Source organism: Myotis myotis, unplaced genomic scaffold (genome assembly GCF_014108235.1).
Source record: "Myotis myotis isolate mMyoMyo1 unplaced genomic scaffold, mMyoMyo1.p scaffold_m19_p_1, whole genome shotgun sequence".
Lineage (NCBI taxonomy): Eukaryota > Metazoa > Chordata > Mammalia > Chiroptera > Vespertilionidae > Myotis > Myotis myotis.
In genome coordinates, this window is record NW_023416313.1 from 38,588,700 (window position 1) to 38,609,721 (window position 21,022).

General features: G+C 33.8%; 1 protein-coding gene across 13 annotated transcripts in view; it reads left to right on the top strand.

Moving 5' to 3' along the window:
- The window catches only part of ADGRL3 (adhesion G protein-coupled receptor L3), a 770,556-nt gene that overhangs the window by 361,916 nt on the left and 387,618 nt on the right, over positions 1–21,022 (top strand). For all 13 annotated transcript variants that reach the window (XM_036335141.1, XM_036335133.1, XM_036335163.1 and 10 more), the window contains one exon: positions 3,974–4,187. In XM_036335141.1, the coding sequence (XP_036191034.1) occupies positions 3,974–4,187 (214 nt within the window). The remainder of the gene's footprint in view (positions 1–3,973; positions 4,188–21,022) is intronic.

A 21,022-nucleotide genomic window follows, 5' to 3' on the forward strand; every position in this document is an offset into this window, starting at 1 on the left:
TATTACCCCACTACAACAGACAGTGGACTATTTCACTGACTATCCTGCATTTGAATAATTGACATTTTCCATTTTAGTCTTTTTGTTGAGAAACAAGTTTCCCCACTGTTAGCAATGATAACTGAATGGTAAAACAAAACAAAACTTAAGCATAATGTTTTCATTGAAATTTGCTTGCTGAATAAAGCATTTGGTAATATAATTTAAAGTAATTTAAATAATTAGATAATTTTATAGTTTCCAGTAATACATTCCTTTAAACAAAGCATCCATCATGTAGCAGTGCAATTTATCACTGGGTCACTGATACAAATACAATTATATGTTAAATGGTAGAAAGCATAGAGAAATCAACTCCAGTTCTTTGTAAAAGTTTGCCATATCCATAACTTTCGAACACTTCTTCTAGGGCCAAAGTTAATATATGGAAAATTTGGGTTTCAACAGTCTGTTTGACCCTGTAACTGTCTAGTGTCTAATTCTAAATTGTACTTTTGTTAGTTAAGACCCAAATTAAATCTATGTTTATGTATACATATTTTGAAAAAATTGACAAGGTTTAATCTACCAAATTGCCCACTTATAGCCAAATAAATGCTTTGACTATATGATTTGCTTTGTACCATTGTTAAATTATTTTAACTTGATAGTTTCAGCAAACAAAATATAGCCAGATCAGTTCAATGCTTGGAAGCAGTTTCAATATGATTTTTAAAATGTTTTATACCGAGTTAAGAAGAAAATTGTCGTTTAGCAAATACTCAAATATATACTGTAAACATTCTAGAAAATTTGATTTCAAATACTTTTTATACAAAACAGACAAACAAATCTCTGATTCTATTTAAACTGTCCAACATAATGAAACTGGATTCTCAAATTGGAACATTGTTATTATTCAGTGATTCCATTAGTTAAAATACTAAAGACATTAATGAAAATGTTCTTACTCTTGAAAATAGATGCTTAATATTTAAAAGAATTGTATGGTTAAACAATCATCTAATTTCTGATTGATAGGCAAAGAAACCAAGGATATTTTATTTCATTTAGGAGATTCAGTGTTTCTTTATTGTGAGAATACCCTATCAAAGTGTTGACTCTAAATCAGTTTAAAAATAATGTTACAGCCACTTCTAATTGTGTTGACTCTCTTTGATCAATGGTATGAATGTGCTAGAAGAGAGAGACCCAGAAAGAAGGAACAAGAGGTGAATGGCAACCTGAATGGAAGTGACTGCAGTACAGTTTAAGAACTTTGAGTGACCTACCTGCTCACAAGTTATACTTAGGGTCTATGGTGCAGTTATAGTTTTTACAAAATGTTATAGAAATACAGTAAAAATTTATGTAATTCTCAATGTTGAAATAATAGATATGGTTTTCCAAACCAAATCAATAGATTCTAAGTTTCAAGTGAAAATATTTATTGTAATAAAATTTCTCAATTTCTCTTTCCCTGCCCCAGCTCTTTTTTACTACCTTGTTTCACTTCTCCCTTCTTTTCCTTTCGCATTTCATGCTGAATAAATAAAGCAACAAAAAGAATTGCATGTATTTATTTAAATACATATTTTAATGTTTGTGTACATTAGTGAGTTAAACTATCAGTGTAGATTTATAGCTATCACATAAGTATCTCAAAAATTAATTCTCTTATGTGGAAATCAACTCATTAGATGATTGGTAAACAACTTAGAACTTGACTTACATGCATTTTAAAAGACTTGTTTCATTTTTACAATTACACATGTTACTTTCTTCCAGTAATGCACTGATTATGTTTACAGTCTTAGAATACAAAACTGTAAAACTTGACATGAAAAGATAGTTGGCTGTATAAAAACGAAATATACATATTCTGCAAACATCTAAATTCAAACATGAAACCAAAAATATATTTGCCATAGATATGAAGAACAGATTTTTTCAATTTTTTAGCTATACAAAAACCTTTTACAATGCTAACTATGGATGAACGTAAACAGGAAATTCAGACATAAAATAAATATGAAGGGTCAATAAACATGTGAAAATATATTGTATTTTACAAATAAAATAATAAATAAAAATATGGATATTGTATCATTCTTCATCTATCACAGTGGCAACATTTAAAGAAATTGGTACTATGTAGTTTCAAAGAGAATAGTACTGCCATTGGAAGTATGCATTTTTATTAAATATTTTGGACATCTAGTTGTTGATATTTTCTAAACTTGAAATATATTTCCCATTTGATCCAGCAATTTTATGTGTAGAAAGATATTATTAAATATATTTGGATAATTATATTTTTTCAAAAATATTATAGCCATGGTACACAATATATTACTTTGCACCTTTATGATACAAAAACTGGGATATTCCTATATGTCCATCAACATAAGATAATGAAGTAATGTTTTGTATTTATATATAATGCAGCCATTAAACAGGAGGAATGCAATATAGACATGAAAACATTCCCATCATATATTGTTAAATAATAGTATGAAATGATATATGTAGTGTGATACAATCATAGTAAAATTTCCTTGAGTAAAATAAAAAGAGGAATGGGAGGAAACATCTAATGTCTATTTGTTTTTCTGTGGGACAGAATAATAGGAAATTTACCACATTGTTAACTGGTTGCCTTTTGACATTTGGGAAAAGGTGTGGGGAGGGAACTAAAGAAATTTTTAATTTTTCATATACATCTCATTTTCTTAAAAAGTATTCACTATTTCTATAACATACAAAGCATACAGATTATGTTATTACTTAAAACTATATAATTGTTTTGAAATTGAAACACTACTTTTAATATATATACATATATGTGTATATATATATATGTGTATATATATATATATATACACACACTCAAGAACAGTACACATTTTTGGTAATGGTTTTTATAAAAGATCAAAATGCACACACAATACCCCTGAGGTTGATCTGAGTTTCTTACTCAGCAAATTGAATATGTCTTTTTATTTTTGTATTTTTATTAATTTCAGAGAGGAAGGGAGAGGGAGAGAGAGAGAAACATCTATACTAATAAAAGGGTAATATGCTAATTAGACCAGGAGACCTTCTGTTCATCCTTCTGGACAAAGCCATGGTGGTGGGGCTGAGGCAGAGGTGATTAGGGGAGATCAGGCCAGGAAGCGAGGGCAGTTGGGGGTGATCAGGCCAGCAGAGGGGGCAGTTGGGGGGTGAACAGGCCAGCAGGGGGGCCAGTTGGGGGTGAGCAGGCCGGCAGAGGGGGCAGTTGGGGGCAATAAGGCCGGCAAAGGGGAGCAGTTGGGGGCGAGAAGGCTGGCAGGTGGGCAGTTGGGGGTTAGCAGGCTGCAGGCAGAGTGGTTAGGGGCAATCAGGCAGGCAGGCAGGCAGGTGAGCGGTTAGGAGATAGCGGTCCCGGATTGCGAGAGGGATGTCTGACTGCCAGTTTAGGCCTCATCCCTAAACTGGCAGTCAGACATCGCCCAAGGGGTCCCAGATTGGAGAGGGTGCAGGCTGGGCTGACAGCCCCCCTCCCCCATGCACGAATTTTGTGAACTGGGCCACTAGTCCATGATGAAAGAGAATCATTGATAGGCCACCTCCTGCCCACAACCTGGAATCGAATCCAGGATCTTTTATTCCACAGGCCGATGCTCTATCCATGTAGCTAAACCAGCTAGGGCCAGATTGGATATTTCTATATAGTCTTTACTTCACATACCAGCCAAAGTTTTAGAAAATCCAAAGTGCTGTTTTATGATAAAAGAAATGTTAGGTTTTTAAGAAAAAAGATATTGTTAGAATAAAATATACCTGTGAAGTTACTAAAGTTGGAGATATTCTATTTGAATTAAAAGTATGAATTGCAACTCTTTCATTCCGTGGTATTAGTTTACCCCAAACACTGGAAAAGCAAACACATATACTTTTCTCTCATATGTAATGAAGAGGGCTTAACCTTTTTTCCTCCTCCTTCCCATAGCTTTCAGCCGCGCCCCAATCCCGATGGCTGTGGTCCGCAGAGAGCTTTCCTGTGAGAGCTACCCCATAGAGCTCCGCTGTCCGGGAACAGATGTCATCATGATTGAAAGTGCCAACTATGGGAGGACTGATGACAAAATCTGTGACTCTGACCCTGCTCAGATGGAGAATATACGATGCTATCTGCCAGATGCCTATAAGATTATGTCTCAAAGGTAGGATACTTCTAATATTCTTTTCTTTGTTATAGGCTAATATAAACTCTCAACATGCATCTGTGTGACATATTCAGCACAAGTAAGAACATAGAACTATTGTGTTATTTTAGGATAATTTGAGCTACTATTTCAATATCAAACTATCCCCCATATCACTGAAATGATGATAATAGGATTGCAGGTCGCATTTGGAAATTATTAAAAAAAATTACATTATTAATTATGTTTCATGGTCTACTGTGTATTCTCTAGAACTGATGAATCAAAATGCAGTATAATAAAAGAATATTGATTAAAGATTATTTGGCGTTGGAAATAATGAAAAAAGTATTCTCTTAATAATTAGTATACAGGTTAATTCATTTAATACATTTAAACTTTCTAAAATGTTACCATATTAAAATAATATAAATTAATGTACAATGTAACATCACTGGATAAGAAAAAGATGATCTTCACCTCAAAAGGGATTGGTCAATAGAGATCCATACTATAGAAGGCTTACATTATATTAATTTCTTGATAAATGAGCTAAGTATTAAGTAATCAATTTTTAAATAATCAATTATTTTTATTTAGTGAATATGTTTTTTTATTATGACTTCCTTTTTTGGGCATTTCTTTTCTTCTGTAATTTAAGGGTTTCTTAATATATGGGAAAAATCATGGCATATGTAAAAATAAACAAATTGGAATATCAAAGCAAAAAACAATAGGTTTCATGAGTTGCTTCATTGTGCTTAAGAAAGCCTGTTTTATTTTAACCTTTTGTCTTTTGGATATACTTAAAATTCTATATGTGTTTGTATGTGATTAATAAACTAATAGAGTCAATACCTTATATTTATAAATTTCTGATGTGTCAATTAATAAGAGAAATTATCACATGCCAGGATTTTGATAGTCAAAGTATGTGAGATATACTTGAAATATAGTAGTGAGTGTTTATAAGAAATAAGATTTTAAAATTGGGGATACTATTTGATATTAGTTTGGTTGCATTTGGTTCTTCTTGTGTATCTCTCTCATTGTTATGTATTTGACAGATACCAACTATGGTTAAAGTCTCTAATGTTATGCCTAAAAGAAGTCTAGTCATTCCATTGCGGACAGATGTTACGTTGTTGTGGTCTTTCAGGAGTAGTTTTCCGTGAGTAGTTAGAAATGGATGCTGTATTTGTTTCTGTCAGATGACCAAATTCTAGAATCCATTTGGGGTGTGGGTTGAGGAGGAGATTGTGCTTTTCTGAGATTAGGTTTTCATGTAAAATGTAGCAGAAACATTAACTTCATAACTCTTTGATCTTTATATGATTTTCATTGAAATTAGTTTAATCCTTTCGTTGATATTATTAATGACTCCCCAAATAAGCCCTTAATCTTATAATTATCACACACAAAAATCCTCTGGAATTACTGAATTTTATGGGATGCATCTATAAAGTGACAATCCTGCAGAGTAAAACTGTTTTAAGCACCTTCAGTAAATCATTTGTGAAAGCCCTCCTGGTGGATTCTCAAGTGTCACTTAGCCAAAATAACTGTGGTTAATTCTCCATGGAGGCAAGTTCCAAACTTGCATTTGGACAATTAAATATGCTATATTTACGCTTGTTCAAAATAAATGCTTTTGACTCTTGGAGAGAAGAAATCAGGTTCCATCTTGTAAGCTCCCAAGAGATAGAATCACCATGTCTACTTAAGCTGCTTTATAATGAACTTTCACAGCCACACCAATGACAGAATGCTAAATAATGCTAATAATTACTAATTATGATATAGGTAGTTTAATGCATTTGAACTAATCATAATGGAAAACATTTTCTAAGAGATTAATTATTTTTTTCTTTCATTTCAACTGCTAGAAATATACTGTATCAGAGTGTAAACATTTTCTAAGCATGTCTCTAGGTAGGAGGATTATTAATAAAAGATTATTTGTGTATCCTTGCATAACCTTGTTAAAATGGCTTCATAACTTCTTTCTGCTTCATAAATTAGACAGATGTGGCAGGCAAGGACAGACATGAAACATTTTTACACCATGCAGATGTTTGCATACACATTGAACAAATGCATAAATACAACTGTATTCAAACATGTTAGTAAATGTGAAAAAAATTGGGGACTTGAATTGAAAAGTATGTGATAATTTATTGGCACATTTCTCCCCGGTAGAAAAATGCAATCTGATATCTGCTCCAGAAAAGTCAGTTTTCTCCCTGCCTTTCAGAATGCACCTCCAGTTCTCAATCCAAGTGTATTCTCCTGCTATTCTGTCTGCACCTCCTGCAAATTTCCTGTGCTATGCCTTTCACCATTATTCTACTAGAAGACTTGTTAAACTGTCAGAACACATTTATTTATTCTTCACAGAACTTCTGACCTCACTCATGATCATCTGCATCCATCTTTATTGCATTTAAACATTTATAAATCTATTTTGTCACATTTTAGATGGTGGCCTTGTCTAAAGTAAATTGTAGGCTTCTAGAGGCCAGACTTTCTGTTCATCTTACCTAAAACGAACTTTTTATGTGTAAATGAAAAGAAATGCTGTCCAATTTTGTCATGTTACTTAAAAACCTTCTTTTTTAAAAAATGTCTTTATTGATTTTGGAGAGAGAGGAAGGGACAGGGATAGAGAGTTAGCAACAGCGATAAGAAAGAAACATCAATCAGCTGCCTCTTGCACACCCCCACTGAGGATGGAGCAAACAACCTGGGCATGTGCCCTGACCCGAAATCCACGCGGTAACCTCTTGCTTCATGGGTCGACGCTCTACCTCTGAGCAACACTGGCTGGGCTTAAAAGCTTTTTTAACTTTACTGATTTTTATTTTATGTTTACACACTTCAACGTGTTTAAAAAATAGTACATATAACTTTAGAATCTGAAAATGACCGTTGGTAATGGTAACTGCAGAACTTTTGCATTTTGAACTCAGCTGAGGTTTCACGTTATCTTGGGTATTAATGGAAACATTTCCATTTTTGACTCCAACAACACTTGAAAGTCCATGATATACAGTTCATCATGACAGTTACTCTAGAGTTCTCTGAATAAGTAAGTCAGACATGGTTCCTGCCTCAAAGACTATAGGTTGTTTTGGCTGATAAAATGCAAACAGCTGTATCACCTTCTCAGTATTTTATTTTTATCTCATTTACATTTATTGAAGAGTTAAAAAATAAAAAGCAGGAACATTTTTTCAGCTAGATATTTGTGGAGATATAGGTGTTCGTGGAAAGGAAGTGTTAAGCTGGTCCTTAAAGGATGAAGGCATTAGTGGAACCTGAAGAGACCAAAGTGATAGTAGATTCATAAGTGGATTAACCCCAGAAACAGAATACAAGGAAACAGCCTCCCTTCAGTTACCCTTCACCATTCTTTTCCATCATGGCTTCACAAGCTTATTGGTGTTCCGCCTAATCTGTATAGTCTCTCTAAGGAGTCTTCCAAATGTGCTACAGCTTGAGGCCACCCCCCACCCCTATCTATAGCCCCAAGTCCTCCCCCAAAAACCCTAATAATTCAATGATAAACTAGCTTGATGCCATCATTCCCTTCTTTGAAGTCCTTCTTATAAGTTGGACAAAGGTGTGGAATGTTTGAATATCATATATGATGCCATCCTTATGCCATCTTTGATGACTCATATTTTAAATATGTTATATAACAGCTTTACACAGAATGGAATATAGCTTTCTAATATAAAAGGCTTTTGTGAATGCATATGCAAATATGTTTATGAGTAGATCAGGAAAATTGTGAATTTGTGCATATTGTAACTGTACAACTCAATGACTTTTCACCATGATCATCCAACTAAAAACCAGATGAAGATGCCCCACCTTGTGCCCTGATATATCCCCCAAGAATTGTTCCTATTCTGACTTTTAACACTACGTTAGTTTGCCCATTTTATAATTTAAATAAATGGATTAAAATAATATCTGCTTTTGTGTTTCTGGCATTTCTCATTCAATGCATTCACTTTTTTATATAACTTCATTGAGCCATTTTTATATACCACGAATTCACCCATTGCAAGTATATAAAGATAATTTTAGTAAATTTACCAAGTGGTGCAGTCATCACCATAAATCAGTTTTACAGTATTTCCATCACCACTATAAGTTCTGCATGTCCACAACTGTTATACTCCATCTCCTTTCCCACCGCATGCAATGATTAATCTGTCTTCTGTTTATATGTCTATCCTCAGTGCCTTATTTTTAGTCTAAAAAGTGAATATTTGAAGTTAAGTTTAGTGGGCTTTTCAAGAGGAACAATATCAAAGAAATATTAGTATTTATTTCTGGAGACATGGAGGTAAATACAGGATGGGGCAAAAGTAGAATAGTTGTTTATACAATAATACAATACAATAATTAATAAATAATAAAGTAATACAATAATTAATAAATAATAATACAAGAATAAACTCCGTTTTTTGCAGGATCACAACTGTAAACCTACTCTTCTCCCACCCTGTATGTTGCCTGCATTTTAAATCCTCTTAGAACCTAAAATCATGAATCTAGACCAGGGATGGGCAAACTTTTTGACTCGAGGGCCACAATGGGTTCTTAAACTGGACTGGAGGGCCGGAACTAAAGCATGGATGGAGTGTTTGTGTGAACTAATATAAATTCAAAGTAAACATCATTACATAAAAGGGTACGGTCTTTTTTTTTTATAGTTTTATTCATTTCAAACGGGCCGGATCCAGCCCATGGGCCGTAGTTTGCCCACGGATCATCTAGACATTTAAAAAATACCATCTTTAAAGTTTTCTATCAAGTAGAGATGTTAAATGTATAAAATTAGAGTCTTTTTTCTATTTAAATGAGTGATTTAATTTCTTGTAGCAATACTACATTTTCATGTGTCACAGTCACATTAGGAACATGCACAAAAGAAAAGAGAGAGAATTGTTTCTCACATTTCTGAAAAAGTTATATTGCAGTAATTTCAGTATCACTGCAGGGGATTTTACAGCTTACAAATATCTTGGCTTCTGTTGGATTCATTCCTGGTGAAGTTAAGACGTTTTCAATAGCAGTAGAAGAAGACATATGAGTGGAGATTTTTTTTTATGTATGTAGCTGAGTAAATGTTCTGCAAAAACTGTGTATATACATGAGTTTTTCAATGGGATTACCCTTTGCGCCTTTGACAGATTACACTATGTCTTGTATTTCTCTTATGAATCATAACAGATCAAAAACAACTCCTCAAATCAGGAACTTTTCCATTGAATCCATATTCTTTGTAGTGGAAAGAACAAATAGGCATAGGAACTATAGTCTGTAACTCAGTTCCTTAAGATTACTGTTGGATGCGTGTTTATTTAAAAGGGGAGGGGGCTAGGAAATGAAGGAAGGTAGATAACTCTCATTCCCAAAGCCTGAATGTAGAGAATATGGAAGAACAGGAGAGTTCCTATCTAGTAGGCATTTGTTTCTTTTTTTCTAATATTTTGGCTCATTGCAACTCTGAGAATATATTTCTATAATATCCTGCTAAAATGCTTCCTAGACCTCCTAGCTATTAATTTAATTTTGAATGAAATTGTTACATGTGTGTAATTCTAAATTTATAAATGTAGTAAATGATTCAAATATTTCAGAATAGCTTTGGGTGAATGCTAAGGGGCATTGTGTTGGCTGTTTCTTATGTTCCACAGGAAGTTTGTGCCACTCTTGTTGAATCGTAGTTCATGGAAACTTAGAATCCCTGAGTGCTCTCTGGGAATAGCAGAAGGTTAAAACTATTTTCATAACAACATTGACCTATTCTTTGCCTTTTTCATTGTTAGTTGTAGGCACTGGTGGTGTAAAAGCAATAGTGGGTAAAACTGCTGGTATTTTAGCTGGGATTAAGGTGGTAGTAACAATGTACTTTATTTTTCTGTTTTAATTTTTGATATGGTAAAAATCAATAGATATAACTCACATAAATGGATATTCTCTGGAATCTTAATTTTTTTAATCCTCTCTGGAGGCTATGTTTTTATTGATTTGAGGGAGAGAAAGAGAGGAAGGAGGGGAGGGCAGAGAGAGAACGAGAGAGAAACATTGATGTGACATCTGTCGGTTGTATCCTGACGGGATCAAATCTGCAACCTAGGTATGGAATTGAACTCACATCATTTTGGTATATGGATGATGTGCCAACCACCTGAGCTACCCAGAAGCCAAGGCAAGGGAATCTTAATTTTAGAGTTAAAGAGGTCAAGAGACAGAGTAGGAGAATTGATGTTTTCACAAATATAATTATTTCTTCATTTCTACTTGTTGGCTGAAAATTAGTCATTTATAATTTGTCTTATTATTTTTGCATTGCATAATTATCATTCTATTTGTCATAAATTCATCTAGTCTTTTTCTATGAGTGAATTATTTTTAAGAGCAGACTATCTGTAGGTTGTATAGTAAGGAGTCTCTGTTAATACAGTGCCTATGGAGAATTAGACCATTGAAATCTGAAAATTAGTAATTTTCTGTTCAGACATTCATGTGATTAATCTTTCATAAAATTATAAAAACCTAATTAAACTAAAAAATAAAATGACTAAAACAACAGAAATTTAGATGAGCTTATTTTTCAATGATATGTACTGTATAGATTAATGGTATTAGGGACAGGGGAGCCCTGCCATAATATTATTCTAAATGCAAAAATGTTGGAGGAACTAAATTTATAAGTATGTATAGTGGATTTTTTTAATTTTAAAGGATCATTGATTTTTATTTTTTTAAGTCAGTATTGTAAAGACTGAGCTTGAGGAGTTTGGGGCATCTTTTTATTGCTATTCTTTAAAGCTTCTGAGTTCTTATTAATTTATCAGTGTTGGTGGTTAAGTCTTATCCATTAGTTAAATGCATTGCCAAATCAACTAAGCAAAATTGACCTAAAAGGGGTTTAAATACCAGTAGAATTAGTCCGATAGATTTCCTGGAATGTGTGTTCATTCACATTTGATAAAACATTAGAATTTTTGTTTTCATTTACAGCAAATGATTGCCTTAGTTGTTTCCTCACATCAGACTGTAGAACTTGATATCTTGTGGAAAATATTTATAAGATATTACTGAGAAAGGAAAGATAAGCAGTTTCTGGAAATTAGAGGAGATTGCATTAAGTTTAAGGCGTTTACCTGAAATTATTCAATTATGATATGATATGATAGCACAAACATGCCTGCTAGCTTTAGGTACAAAGTCTATGATTTTGTTTTCTATCATTTCTTCTTTTAAGACACTTACAATAATTTTGGACAGAGGAAAGGTCTTTATTTACTTTTATTAGAACATCAAGAAAAGCGAGTAAAAGATTCAAGTACTAGTACATCCACATTTTATATAAATCAACATGTTGGTTAAACAAGAGTAAGGTTATTTTTTTTTTTTCCTTTTTAATTTACTAACATCACCTTGTACAAAAAGGCGTGAGGTTTGGAAGTTAGGACACATTGAAATGGGCATCTAGAGATAGAAAAAAGCAAGTGTTGCAAACTCTTCCACCAGCAGGCTAGAAAGGTGACAAAAGGCATTGAGCCAGGTGGGCCTGGAGAGGCCAAGGCCTCCCAAAGGGACAGGGGTTCCCGCCTCAGCAGGCTGCTGCTTGGAGGGAATAGATGCCCAGGGTTGCCAGATCTGATTTGTCAAATGATGGCAGAAGTGAAGATTTCCTGTTTTATACCCCTAGTAAATATTAAAAACTCAGGTTTGAATCTCTGACACTAGAAGTCAGGTGGCGGTTTTCCTTGGAGGATTGAGGAGAACCAGGGCTGGGTGGGGGAAGAGAGGACTTGTCAGACGTTTTGTGCCTTGATCTGGGGCTGGTTACATGAGTGTGTGCAGTTGGTGAACATTTCATGGAGCCATGAAACCAAGCTTACCAAACTGATCAATATAACCCCTTAGCTCAGCGGTTCTCAACCGCTTTGGGGGTCGAACGACCCTTTCACAGGGGTCACCTAAGACCATCAGAAAACACATATATAATTACATATTGTTTTGTGATTAATCACTATGCTTTAATTATGTTCAGTTTGTAAAAATGAAATTGGGGATCACCACAACATGAGGAACTGTATTAAAGGGTCGCGGCATTAGAAAGGTTGAGAACCACTACCTTAGCTTCATTGTCAGGAAACTGTCCTTTCCTTCCCTTCAGACTATTTAGGCAGTTTTCCATTAGCTGGGGTTTTAATATCCAGTATATGATGTGCTTGAATAAATACGGAACATATTCAGTTGTTATTGTTAATAATACTTGTTAAACATCATTTCGATCAGCTGCCTCCTGCATGCACCACACTGAGAATCCAGCCTGCAATCCAGGCATGTGCCTTAAGCTGGAATCGAACTGTGACCTCTTGGTCCGTAGGTCAGTGCTCACCTACTGAGCCACACTGGCTGGGCTGCTGTGTGTTTTTCATTGGTCATATAATCTGGTAAAGAATATACCTTTCACTGTTTTATTTAATCCTCCCCACAACACTAAGAAAATATATTTTATTATTACTTTCATTGTGCCAATGAGATCATTAAAGCACTTAGGAATTTACTTACTGATTATTTTAACCCAACATATGATTTATTTGAGAGATTTGGGTCTCTGTTTAGTATAATGAGAGTGATTAAATGATAACGTTTTAAGAATAGTTAAAAACTGCTTCTGGTCATGATCATGATGGTGCAAAAAGAAACATTTCCTCTCATGCATACACTCAACCAAATATTGGATTGATTTGGCTCAGGTTTTATCAATATTCAATTACAGCCATACACAAATTTTATTATTGAATTTTTTGATAGAAATAATTTAATATTATTGTGAATTTGAAACTCTCTAGCCTCTAAACCCCTTTTTTATTTGAATCAATTATGTTTATAAAGTGTTTTGAATACTGTAATGATTCTTGGGAAAACAAACATTGGTACAATAGAGCTGATTTGTATTACTAAATATTTCCAGTTATAATCATAAATTAGCAATATTTATCAAGAACAATAAGCCAGACAATGTTCTAAGCACTTTACATAAATTAATGCAGCTAATTCTTCTTTAACTCCTGTGAAGTAGATACTGCTGTCATCCTTACTTCACTGACGGGAAACTAAAGAATGGTTAAGTAACACAGTGATTTGCAAAGCTGGGATTTTAACCTCCGGTAGACAGTCCAGCTCCAAAATCCATCATAACTACTCCGATCCATTGCCTTGTGAGTTGTGTTTAAAATGTGTACTGTTTTTAATAAATGGGACTGACCTAGAAAACAAATATGAGCCAGTCACTAATAGTGAAAGAAAAATACACATGTGTGTTTCTGTGTCTGTGTGTGCCTGTGTGTTCATCCTCATACATATGTATTAGTGGTTGGTTATCATTTTCACATACAGATATGAGAATATGGCATGAAGCTTATTAAATTATCTGGCATTTATTTTCTGCCTTGGAATACATTTTCTGACAATAATACTCAAAATTCTGTGATATAAAATTTTTTTGAGACCAAAAAAATCAATGAAATCAGGTTTTATTTTTCTATTTTAGCATTTTGAAGTTCACAGGGCTACAATTATCTATACAAATACTTCAGTAAAGGTGAACTTCACCAGGAATAATGGGGAATGAGTTGAAATTTGCGTGTGAAAATAAAGGAAAATTGATGTCACAATGTGCAAACATTGGAACAGAGCACTCATGAGTTAGAAACTAAATACATCAATGATAACTTTTAAGTACTTGTAAATGAAAAAAATGTATCATTCCAGCCTTTCTTAATCAAGCTTGAATATAAGTAATCAAATGCTTAAAAATTACTCATGTTTTATTTTATATAATGAGATTAAGAGCATAAATCTTCACAATCAAAGCTTTTACTGTAAGTTATAAAAATGAAAATGGATCTTTATTTGTACCACTCTCTCTCTAGTAACTTTATTTTACTATACAGATCAGCTTATACATGTTTGTATTCTGATTTTATCTTTTTGTTTTCTGCAATAATTCAATTATGTTAAAAACATTTCACTAAATTTACCTCCATAAATACTCTACTTGACACAATTTTTATTAATTCATTGTTTCATTAATATTACCAAATAAAGTATAGTTAATAAATCATACTGTGTAATACATTTTGAACCTCACTATGATATGTTGATATGAATAGTTTAACTCTAAGAGAAATGCTACTCCTAAAATTCTTAGGGAATAGCTATTACTCTAATGCTTGTTAATATGAAAAACAATTCATTACTTGTCACTGGTTTCTGTAAAATTAGGTAATTACTTTAGCACATGTTTAGCATGACTATATGTAAATCTTATTTATTTGTAACCAACTTTACCAAGTGGTAAAAGCATAGTATGTTGTTTTTTTTCATGTGTATTGGCTGATTTGAATATATATGTATTTGAAAGACTTGAGGTTTTTCCCCAAAATGCTAGCATCCATAGCTATTAGTGCTATCCACCATATAAAAGTAAACATTTGGAGCTATTTCTTGGACTTGTTAGTGTATTGGGGAAATAATACTTGGAAGAGAATGTAAATCCATGGGAATATTCAATATAAAAGAATAAAACATTAAAAGTAATAAAAAGGATCAGGAGAAGAGATGGTTGTTACAGAAAGAGACTAGATGATTATGGGTTTGAAGGGGAGTAGATGATAATTGAACTGAGCAGAACCTTTTCACTTAAAATTCTTGTTATCATTGAATTATTTAGAGTCACTGATGTTTCCACACCTTCACCACTGATCATCTAAACAACTCTGTATATTTTACATTTAACTAATGTACTCCTGGATATTCAAATTTATTTATCAAATATAGTTTTATTAACTTTATGTGAAAGATTTATGGTAGTCCTCTACCAATGTGAACATCTTATTAAAGATGAACATCTATTATCATTCCTGATTTAGTAATATTGACTTTTTTGTTTTATGATAATAGTAGTTTTTGTTTTAGTTTCAGAGTTATACCCCTGAAGCCCACCAAACCCTGGCTACATGCTACAGTGCTTGAGTGTTTCTGTTATATATGTCATATATGTTATATATGTGTTGCTGGTATACATTATACCTGCACATTTCTAACTTTATCTAGATACTAATTTTTATTATCTTATTTCTCTCTCCAAACCACAAATGTTTGTCTTTTCATTATAATATCGTATAAAAATACCTATGATCAGTTTCACTATAACCATGAGATTATTTCTCTATAGGTATTTTAGAAATTAGGGTCACAAAAATATACTTCTCAGTAAATTAGCCTCTGCAAAATTTGTTCTAATAAAAGGCCTTTCATGTTTCCAAGGAATTCAAGTAGATCATCCTTGCCTGAAGAGATAGAAGGATTCTGAATTACTTTCCAAGTTTGGTTCTATAAAAAGAACAGAGTCCTTCAAATGACCTTACATTCAGTTATTTCCTCCAATAGCAGGTTTCTGCTGTAACATTAAAAAATACTACCACTGTAACAGCAAACATCATGTGCAGTGTAATCTTTCACTGAGAGTCATAGAAGTGGAAAGCATCGATTCAGAAAAGCAGCATAAGCCCATATGGGTAATAGGATGGAATATGAGCCGCCTGCGAAATCATAGAATAATGTGTCTCAGTTAAGGTACCTAATATGTACCTAACATGTTGTACATTAGTGCATATGAAAGGAAAAAAAATAATTCCATGTGTTATTGGGAGAAAAGTATATCTTTTATTGGTAGATTTTTAGAAACTTAGTTTAAATAAAATTTCCTAATTATAAGAGGAAACAAATTGAAAATTGCATAGTCAACAGTTATGTAAAGACTTCTTAAAGAAAAAGATGTCCTATGGAGCTCCAAAATTGAATTAGTTCTAGGAAGATGCTTAGAAACTACCCCCTACTCCTCAAATACTTATGCCTTATCTTGTAGCACAGAGAATGTGCTTTGAAATTTTTGCAACACATTGGTGTGAAATGCAAGCCTTGTGCCCTAGACATACTGGCACTTGAAAGGTTCTGATGAGGATGGAAACATGTTTTCCACATGCGTGGCACCACAGTGCTAAAGTGGTTATTATTATGACTAGAGATAAATACTTTATAGTATCCCCTATTGTTAAACAAGAGGAATGTTTATGGATTTTTATATTGTTTGTTTTTCTGTTAAATCAAAGGAGAAGTGTTTAAAGAATTCCTGTCTTAGAAAGAATCTCTCTCCATTATATCTTTAGCAATACATCAGCTTCATATTCTAAAGAAATACATTTTGATGTTTTCAGATTAGCAATTTTTTTCTCTATACTTATTTTTTATTTTAATGAACTTTGGATTAAGAGTTTGGGTCCTGGGAAAATCCTTATATGCAGTTTCCCTTTAAAAACAGGAAGTAATTTTTGTTTCTGTTGTTGTTTGTTTTTGTTTACTGACTTGGGGAATTTCACTTCTTTGTGTTCCAGGACTCTATCCCTTATTTAATAAGTTTTTCAGACAATACTCTTTGTGTGTTTTGGAGGAGGAAGGTTTAGAGGCTTTTCCAGAGGTAGGCTACCAGTGCCATTTAATTCTGCCAGGGTCATTGAAAACGCCTGGAGAGACCACATAAGAAACAGTTGCCCACACTGTTTACACTAGTAATGCACAGAGCGAATTTCAGGAGAGGTTATAAGCAATGCTATCACTTTGACATTTTCCTCTCAATGAAGCAACCAACACAGTGGGGAGCCAGCTGCATTTTTAAGCCCAGCAGGCTAACTTGTGGAAGAGCAACTCTTAAGCATCCAGGGGAAGGGTTTGAATGCAAAGTTTGCTACTGTTGAAAATAATAGGAAGTAGTCTTGTAAGGAAATGCCTCTTGGACAATCCAGTCTACTAGTCTAAAGAACTTAAGAAATCTTTTCAAATAAATATCGCTATGCATTTTCCAGTGTAGATCAACACCTTGTGGGCGTAGAGACCATGAAGCCTCATGAGATCAGGGTTTCCCTTTGCTGGTGGAGACCCTCCTTCATAAGACTAGAACCGGAATTATTTAAGTTGGCTCTCTTACAGATACCCACCAATTTGGGAACGAAGCACTCATCTCCCAGCACTCAAAATATTTCCAGAAAGAAACACTGAACAAGGAACAACAATAGCCCTTTGGAAAACTAATCTTACTAACTTCCCCTTTTTTTCTGGCATCTGGCATTCAATTTAATGTCACCAATGGCTAAGGATGGTTCCAATACCAAGAAAAGCACATACTTAAAAATGAGGCAAGAATGTTCACCGAAGGTAAATCTGTGCTTTCTTGGCAGAAAACAAGATAAATAGACAATGGGAAAATAAGCAAAACTATCCATCCCCTACTCCAAAGGCAATTCAGTATTTTATGTGGAATTCATAAAATGGTTTGCCCTTTACTAGGAATGACAAATCCAATTACAAAGAATCTGAGAATCTCACACAAGTCCCCGCAGCACCACCTCCCTCCACAAAAACCAAACATAACCAGCGGATGACCAATGTTTGTCCCCCATGCTAGTGTTTTGATTTAGAAATAAAGAAAACCAGTGTGTTTCTCTGTTTCAGTGTCGTAGCCCTATGATCTGATTGGAGATCCTATATAAAAGAAGAGATATTTGGTAGTGACTAAATCTGAATTCAAATTTTAGTTTTGTTACAAGCTTCGTAGCTATGGCCTTTGTGAATTCTTCTTCTTTTCATTGCTGGTCTGTGGAGAGGAACCATGAGGCCCTGGGCTGAGTGTGTGCTGCTGCTTCTGACCTGAGATCTGGATGCCTCCTTAATGTTACATCTGCCCTGCACTCCGGTTGTTGAGGTCAAGCTAATGAGAGAAGCTGGATGTGGGAGCGTAGGCCAAGCTTCATACTAACCCTGGCTTTTAAAATTAGCTTTAAACATTTTAATCTACAATATGTTTGCTCTGAAGTAAAATGTGCATAAAAGGCAAAGAGAGAAATTGGCATCACATTTTGTTCTTGGATTGAAATAACTTGCAATCCCATCCCAAGATTTTTTAAATGTTTAAAATTTTGTATTATGAGTTAGCAGAAAAAAAGGCTTAAAACTATCTAACATCTCAAACGATCCTTTCTTCCCTTTCCTCTGGTTGAAATTGCACTTTTAAGACTCATTAAAACAATTCCATATGTTCCACTATAAAAGTAATTGCTGCCGCTTTTACAGAGTCCCAACATCTCTAGTTTGTTAACACATATACTAAATGAACCATTGTTAGCTATTGCATAGTAAATGCAATGATTCATTTTAACTATATGTGTGTGTGTGTGTGTGTATGTATGTATATATATATATATATATATATATATATATATATATATGTTACTTTTAGCAGTAACCAATCACTTCAAAATTATTTTCCACTTCATTATGAGTAAAAATAATAAATAAAAAGTATATTATAAATACATGAAGCCTATTAAATCTGCAAAAAATGAGAACACTTTCATTTTAGGAAGAAACTGCCTTACATAAAAATGGAAATCAGAAGTTAACTATTCTGGTTTTTGCAGCCTTTAATGTTTCTGGTTTTTGCAACTTTTAATGTTATCCTAAGATGACTTTCACTTCCACAGAAAATAAGGAAGTAGTTTTCACAGAATTTGCATCCTCAAAAAGTAAATACTCTTTTCCACTTTTTGAGTAAGGATTGTTATTTCTATGAAAGCTTGACGTTTTGTAAGAAATGTCAATAGCAAATGTGTGTCTGCAACAAACTGTAATAGCTAATGTGATGCTGTTTCCTAGAAGCATCTGGCAACTCTACTTGAGTCGATCATAATAAATACAAGAATATGCACGCTCAAGCATTCCTGCTCTATATACATACGATGAAATGCAAGTAATTCTGCTTATAGGCTAGGGATAACATTAAACGATGGGCAGTTCAAGATTCTTGATTTCAAACTAAATCTATGAGAAAAGCCAAAGGCTCTTTGTTTTGTTATGGCAATAAAATTACGTTGATACAGAACATGCAAGTTTTCAAATATCCAACAAATGTCCAGGGTTTCTCTATTCCAGTAGACCATTCTTAAAAGCTTATGTATGTGAATTGAGTATTGAAAGCTGATACTGAGCAAGTCCAGGCTTGATAGAATGAGCTGACCTCAGATTAAACACAGAGATAATCTCTTGTAAAGATGCTTCCGCATATACTGCTGTGCCAGGAATCATAAATCCCAAGCTTCTGGCTTAGGAAAATAGATAATGATACTGCCCTAGAAGAACAGCCTAGTGATAAGGGAATGATACCTGCAAGGTCTACAAAGCTGGACCAATATCCCTGCATTGCTCCCTGCAGCCAGCCACCCACTTTAGCACACATTGCTTTGCCTGTTTGATCTTGTCTTTTTGTACTTCCAATTTTGCTTCTTCTTATCCAGACATCATGGTGTCCTTGAACATGACAGACACAAACCACCAAACATGCTACTAATTCCTCCATTGATCAAGTTAACAGCATAAGCGTGGTTCCCATTAACTTATAGTGAAATACTGTAGATGATTTAAAATATATACTCACAAAAAAACTTCTGAGTACACTCAGTATTATAAATAATAGGAGGAAAAATTTGCAAAGCTAGTAAACAATAGCAGGCATATTTTAGAAATGCAAAAGGAAAGAGCATTTTGCAAATGCATGAAATCTATGTTTGCTTGTTTATATAATTATTGAGATTCAAAGATAAGCTCTGGTAGCCTAAGGATGATAGATAGATAGAACTCTTTTAAATCAAACAAAGGTACCTATGCCATTTAGAGGATTTTCCCTGTTGGAGTGCTAGCCATTCTCAGTTAGATCTTTTTATTATTAAAGAGAAGTCAGAAATTTGGTTTTTATGAAAAGCTCCTAATTTCTTAGGCTTGAATCACTTGAGGAATATTCTATGTGGGTCATACTAATTATACCTGAAGAGGTTATCTAGCTTGGTAACTTTTATTGGTGTCTACTAGAATCCCAAGGGATTCAAATATAAATTATCATGGATGGTGATTACTTCAAGTCAATGAGTGGGGCTCTATTTCATCTTTTGCTAAAAATTATTATAATCATTCAGGGACCTTAATTAGACTAAATGATCTCAAATTCACAGAATAGACAATTTCAAAGGTTGTTTCAGTTTACTCTCAAAATCACAGCATTCACTGTGTTCCATGGCCGTTTGGGTTGTGGTCTCAAAAGGAGAAGTTAAAGACTATCACAGCACTTTGTAACACATCCTGAAATTATATTTTTTATAATTAAACATAATTAGGTTTTTATAATTAAATTTTGTCAGAGCCACATAGTAAAATAATAAATTATTATAGGCTTATGAGAAATTGTTTTTCCTCAGACATGATGTCATTAGAAATGGTATACCTTCACTTATTAGGAATTTGAGATGTTGCCTAATTAAATCAAATGAGGCAGAAAACACATTATCATTGATTTTCATAGCTGAAGAATATAGAAATATAACTGTTTGTAAATTTTCAAATATAACTTAGTTATTTGGTGCCAAACACCTCAGATTTGTTACTTACCTATTTTTTTTGTATATTTGGCTGTTTTGCTGCCCTTTTTTCATATTTAACCAAGTGTGCACAAGATATAATAAGATTGAGGAGGAGGTGAAATTTCCACCCATTACTTTTATCCTTAAATGTGTGTCTGTTTTCTGTTTATGGGGTTATGTCTTTTATGAGAAAACTAGAGGCCCGGTGCAAGAATTCATGCATGGGTGGGATCCTTCAGCCTGGAGGGTGATCGGGGCCAATGGGGGGTGGGGATGAGGCCGCCTGCC